Genomic DNA, 6,648 nt, shown 5'->3' with positions numbered 1-6,648 from the left:
CCATCATAAATACAAACACAAAGACTTGCGCCACTTACTTACTTAAATAATCGTTGACACTTTGCAATAATGTTACTGGAATTAAAGTCCTACATGTTTTATTACCCAATTAATAATTAAACACGGTCCACTCCTAACAATTTGTAAGACTCTTTTTTTGTGCATAAAAAAATGGACAGAGACCAGTCTGGAAATCAATCAGCAGCGTTTATTCTCCAGAACTGAACATGAAACATTATACAACGGGTTATAAACTGAAAATGACGTCATTAGTCTTCGTTCCGTCTCTTCTCCACACCGGTACAAAGGCTGTATAGTTCTCAAGCCTTCCCACATCCGTCTCCCACCAATTTAGATCATTTATGACCGAGCCAAGGTCTGCCTGTGTAGATCAGCATTCTAGCCAGTCTGACGATATTCATTTTCAGTCATTTCTACCATCATTGTTCTAATTCTTGATTATATTTACAGTAACATTAGTATTCTGAGTACTGGGTAAAAGAAATTCTGATTACATATACAGTAACAGAATTAGTATTCTGATTAGTACATATACAGTAACATAATAGTATTCTGATTAGTACATATACAGTAACATAATAGTATTCTGATTAGTACATATACAGTAACATAATTAGTATTCTGATTAGTCAGTCCTGATTGAAATGTATACAGAATTAGTATTCTGATTAGTACATATACAGTAACATAATAGTATTCTGATTAGTCAGTCCTGATTGAAATGTATACAGAATTAGTATTCTGATTAGTACATATACAGTAACATAATAGTATTCTGAATGGTCAGTCCTGATTGAAATGTATACAGAATTAGTATTCTGATTGGTCAGTCCTGATTGAAATGTATACAGAATTAGTATTCTGATTGGTCAGTCCTGATTGAAATGTAGACAGAATGAGTCATTATTGATTTTAAAAAATCCCTTAACAAATAGAAAATCATATGATGAACAACAGAGGGTTTATACTTATCAAATCAATCAAAGCTCATCAAAACCAAATAGACAATTTTAAATATTTAATCTGATATTTAGACACGATCATGTCTCTAAATGAAACAACAACAAAAGTAAAAACTTTTTTTTCTGGTTTCATACAATTTGATTTCACGTGGCATGAAACAAGAACACAAATGATCAGTCAGAAACACAAGTCAGAACACAGCCTCTCTATTCTCTCATGTGATTTCAGGTCCTCTGACTGGGAAAATGTCTTTCCACACTGAGAGCAGTGGTATGTCTTCTCCTCCTGTGTATGTATTCTTTCATGCTTATTCAGCTGCCTTAACCAATTAAATCTTTTTCCACACTGGGAGCAGTGGTAGGTCTTATCCCCTCCTGTGTGTTTCCTGTCATGCATAATCAGGGCTTCTAACTGGGTAAACCACTTTCCACACGAGGAACATTGGTACTTTTCCTTTTTGTATGTGTGTATATGCTCATGGAATTTCAGAGTTCTTAAACTCAGAAAACTCTTTCCACAATGTGAACATGTGCTAGAGTTCTCTCCAGAGTGCATTTGCATATGATCTTTGAGGTCCCTTAACTGCCTAAAACTCATTCCACACTGGGAACAGTGGTAAGGCTTTTCTCCTGTGTGTATTCTCTCGTGTAATTTCAGATATTCCGATCGTCTAAAACTCTTTCCACAGTAGGTACAGTGGTAAGGCTTCTCACCTGTGTGTATGCTCTCATGCCTTTTCAAGGTTTTTAACTCTGAAAAAGCAATTCCACATTTGGAGCAGTGATAAGGCTTCTCTCCAGAGTGTATTCGCTTATGACTTTTCAGACTCCCTAACTGAGTAAAACTCTTTCCACACTGGGAACAGTGGTGGCGCTTTTCTCCTGTATGTATTCTCTTATGATCTTTCAGGTCCCTTGACTGGTTAAAACTCTTTCCACACTGGGAGCAGTGGTATGGCTTTTCTCCTGGATGTATTCTCTTGTGCTTTTTCAGGGACCCCATCTCAGTAAAACTCTTTCCACACTGGGAGCAGTGGTAAGGTTTATCACCTGTGTGTGTCCTCTCGTGTCTTTTCATGGTCCCGAACTGGGTAAAACTCTTTGCACACTGGGAGCAGTGGTATGGTCTTGCTGGTTTGGACATTTCTTCCTCTGGTTCCTCAGAGTCTGGTCTTTCTCCTGCCAAAAACAAACAAAGTGTTTATTTAATCATAGAGACATGAATGAAACTTCCACATGATTCCACATATTTATTCCACATTTTTAATCCAAATCAGATCCATTTTACAGTGTGGCTTTAGAGGAATACAGAGAGATTCTGGTAACTAGCATTAGCTCAATGACTGGAAGTCTACAGGTACAGTAGCATATGCTAAGGTACCTGTATTCCCAATCTGGCCCTCATACCATCACGGTCACCTAATCATCCCCAGTCTACAATTGGCACATTCATCCCCCATCCTCTCCCCTGAAACTATTCCCAATTGCGTTGGTTTAAATGAGAATGTGTTCTCAGTCAACTTACCTGGTAAAATAAGGGCTAAATGAAATAAGGGCTAAATAAAATAAGGGTTAAATAAAATAAGGGCTAAATAAAATAAGGGTTAAATAAAATAGGGGTTAAATAAAATAACGGCTAAATAAAATAATGGTTAAATAAAAGAGGGCTAAAAAAATCCAGTCATTTAAATAACACTAGTTATTATTGGCTCACAAAACAACCTCTTCAGTTCCTTCCTGCTGCACAAGACAAAACAATGGTATAAAGAAAAGAAAGAATCTCACGCTGTTCCGACAAAAAAACAACACATTCAATGTAGAACTTCACTAGAATGTCCATAAACAATTCCTCACAGTGTCATCCTTCTACAGTAGAATGTCCATAACAGGGGGATTCCTCCAGGTCATCCTCTACAGTAGAATGTCCATACAGGGGATTCCTCACTACGTGTCATCCTTCTACAGTAGAATGTCCATACAGGGGGATTTCAATGTGTCATCCTTCACAGTAGAATGTCCATACAGGGGGATTCCTCACTACGTGTCATCCTATCTACAGTAGAATGTCCATACAGGGGGATTCCTCACTATGTGTCATCCTTCTACAGTAGAATGTCCATACAGGGGATTCTCACTCACTACGTGTCATCCTTCTACAGTAGAATGTCCATACAGGGGGATTCCTCACTACGTGTCATCCTTCTACAGTAGAATGTCCATACAGGGGGATTCCTCACTACGTGTCATCCTTCTACAGTAGAATGTCCATACAGGGGGATTCCTCACTACGTGTCATCCATCTACAGTAGAATGTCCATACAGGGGGATTCCTCACTATGTGTCATCCTTCTACAGTAGAATGTCCATACAGGGGGATTCCTCACTACGTGTCATCCATCTACAGTAGCAATGGATTAACACTCACCAGTTAGTCCAGAATGTCATACTTCTACAGTAGAATGGATTCCTCACCAGTTAGTCTACAGTAGAATGTGTCATCCTATTTCTACAGTAGAATGGTACATTCCTCAGCTATTTAACACCACCAGTTAGTCTAGCAGTAGAATGTCCATACAGCTATTTAACACCACCAGTTAGTCCTAGCAGTAAGGGTACATTACATTACATACAGCTATTTAATACCACCAGTTAGTCCTAGCAGGGGTACATTCATACAGCTATTTGTCATCCTTCCTACAGTAGGGAATTACATTACATACAGCTATTTAACACCACCAGTTAGTCCTAGCAGTCATCATTCTACAGCTATTTAGAAGTTGTCCTAGCAGTAAGGGTACATTACATTACATACAGCTATTTAACACCACCAGTTAGTCCTAGCAGTAAGGGACATTCCATACAGCTATTTAACACCACCAGTTAGTCCAGCAGTAAGGGTCATTCATTACATACAGCTATTTAATACCACCAGTTAGTCCAGCAGTAAGGGTACATTACATTACATACAGCTATTTAACACCACCAGTTAGTCCTAGCAGTAGAATTACATACAGCTATTTAATACCACCAGTTAGTCCTAGCAGTAAGGGTACATTACATTACATACAGCTATTTAACACCACCAGTTAGTCCTAGCAGTAAGGGTACATTACATACAGCTATTTAACACCACCAGTTAGTCCTAGTAGAAGGGTACATTACATACAGCTATTTAACACCACCAGTTAGTCCTAGCAGTAAGGGTCATCATTACATACAGCTATTTAACACCACCAGTTAGTCCTAGCAGTAAGGGTACATTACATACAGCTATTTAACACCACCAGTTAGTCCTAGCAGTAAGGGTACATTACATACAGCTATTTAACACCACCAGTTAGTCCTAGCAGTAAGGGTACATTACATTACATACAGCTATTTAACACCACCAGTTAGTCCTAGCAGTAAGGGTACATTACATACAGCTATTTAACACCACCAGTTATCCTACCAGTCTACATTACATACAGCTATTTAAACCACCAGTTAGTCCTAGCAGTAAGGGTACATTACATTACATACAGCTATTTAACACCACCAGTTAGTCCTAGCAGTAAGGGTACATTACATACAGCTATTTAACACCACCAGTTAGTCCTAGCAGTTTGTACATTACATACAGCTATTTAACACCACCAGTTAGTTAGCATGGGTCAAATTACATACAGCTATTTAACACCACCAGTTAGTCCTAGCAGTAAGGGTACATTACATTACATACAGCTATTTAATGACCACCAGTTAGGGAGGGAGGAAGGGTACATTACATTACATACAGCTATTTAACACCACCAGTTAGTCCTAGCAGTAAGGGACACATTACATACAGCTCATTTATGGATGCACCAGTTAGTCCAGCAGTTGTCATTAAACAGCTATTTAACACCACCAGTTATCCCCAGAGGAGTACATTACATACAGCTATTTAATACCACCAGTTAGTCCTAGCAGTAAGGGTACATTGCATTACATACAGCTATTTAACACCACCAGTTAGTCCTGGCAGTAAGGGTACATTACAGACCATACAGCTGTATGCTAGACCAGACCAAGCTGAATCATGCTAGACCAGACCAAGCTGTCCTGCTAGACCATTACATAAGCTGTTTGCTAGACCAGACCAGCTGTATGCATAGACCAGACCAAGCTGTATGCTAAGACATTACAGACATACAGCTGTTTAACTAGACCAGTTACCAAGCTGTACATCTACATACAGCTATTTAACACCTCTAGTCCTCTAGGGATACATTACATTACCACCAGCTATCTTTTAACACCATCAGTTGTTCAGAACTCTGCTGGTTGTCCTGGTACATTACAGAGACTATTTCTAAGATCCTACCAGGGTACATCCTGTACAACTGTTGAACACCACCAGAAGGATCAAACAGAGGGTGCGGGACATTACTGTCTAATTGCAATAACAGATCACAGAAATATATGAGTCAGCATGACCAGACCAATATGAATCCTTTTCAGTGTTAGATCCAGACCAGATCTACTATTGCCAAGTCTTACAAGACCAAGGTCATGAAGCTTGTATATCTAAGACCAAGGGCCAGAAATGTCCAGACCAACTTTCATCATGATGCACTTTACCATTGGTGTTCGATGCAAATGTAAAAGGGTCGTTCCAGGTTTTAAATGGGTGCATTTTTCGTCCACATTCGATATTTTAAGTCTTATGAATTATCTAAACACCAATCCACTTTCATTGAATTTTGCAAAAAAGCCTGTTATATTAGATATTTTAAGAGGTCAATTTTAAAACTTTAATTAGATGAGGTGCACTGTAGACCACATGGAGAATTAAATACATCTCATTTAAAAGTCCCATTAGCAGGGGCAGAACGACCGAGTTTCACCTTGTCCGCGCAGGGATTTGAGTTGCAACGCTCTAACCACTAGGCTACCTGCCACCCCGATATGTGACACTGACAGATTGCCTCTTCAACAATTCCTATAGTACTGAACAACATATTCAAGTGTAGAACTTCAGTATAATGCCCCTTAAAACCACACAATTGTTCAACAACTGCAGTTTGTGTCCCTATTTTTAAGACGATACTCACTGGTGTTAACAGGATCTTCAGTCTCCTCCTCATCCTCCTCTTTAATTGAGAAAGCCTCCTCTTCCTCTTTTACTCCAAAAGGTTCTTTCTCTTCTTTCACTGTAATATCCACCTCTTCTTCTTCTAATGTGACAGTCTCCTCTTCTTCATTTTTTATTCTTAAAGCTTCTTCCTCTTCTTCTTTTACGATGATGTTCAGCCCTAGAGCTTCTTTCTCCGAATAGCTTAGTGAGCACATGGTCGCGATGTTAGCAAGCTAGATAGTTAGCATTAGCGTTTAGCCTAGTGCAGTAACGTTAACAATTGAACAAATTAGCCAATTTAATTTAACAAGCAAATAACTTCTTTTTTTCAACTAGTCAATACGTAAAACAGAATGATGTTTGAAAACACTGACATAAATATAAACAAGACTGGTTTAATGTGCGCTACCGAAGTGGTTGAATCAGTAGTGTTTTACTGCCGTTGAAGCTTTCCGTCCACTAGATTATACGTCACGCAAGAAACATCACCTGAAATCCTTCCATCGCCATCTGCTGACTGGAGTGGGTAACGCAGATTGGTAAAATCTCCATTCCATAATTTATTCT

The 6,648-nt window shown here is 38.8% G+C and overlaps 1 protein-coding gene across 1 annotated transcript; it reads right to left on the bottom strand.

The window, feature by feature from the left end:
• Positions 1 to 1,024: 1,024 nt before the first annotated feature.
• Positions 1,025 to 2,393, bottom strand: LOC124018699 (zinc finger protein 239-like). Its single transcript, XM_046334051.1, has one exon. The coding sequence runs from the start codon at positions 2,125 to 2,127 to the stop codon at positions 1,162 to 1,164; it is 966 nt and encodes a 321-aa protein (XP_046190007.1). The 5' UTR covers positions 2,128 to 2,393; the 3' UTR covers positions 1,025 to 1,161.
• Positions 2,394 to 6,648: the final 4,255 nt, after the last annotated feature.

This window comes from Oncorhynchus gorbuscha, unplaced genomic scaffold (assembly GCF_021184085.1).
Source record: "Oncorhynchus gorbuscha isolate QuinsamMale2020 ecotype Even-year unplaced genomic scaffold, OgorEven_v1.0 Un_scaffold_564, whole genome shotgun sequence".
Lineage (NCBI taxonomy): Eukaryota > Metazoa > Chordata > Actinopteri > Salmoniformes > Salmonidae > Oncorhynchus > Oncorhynchus gorbuscha.
The sequence above is the reverse complement of the archived record's forward strand: the minus strand, read 5'-3'. Positions and strand labels throughout refer to the sequence as shown.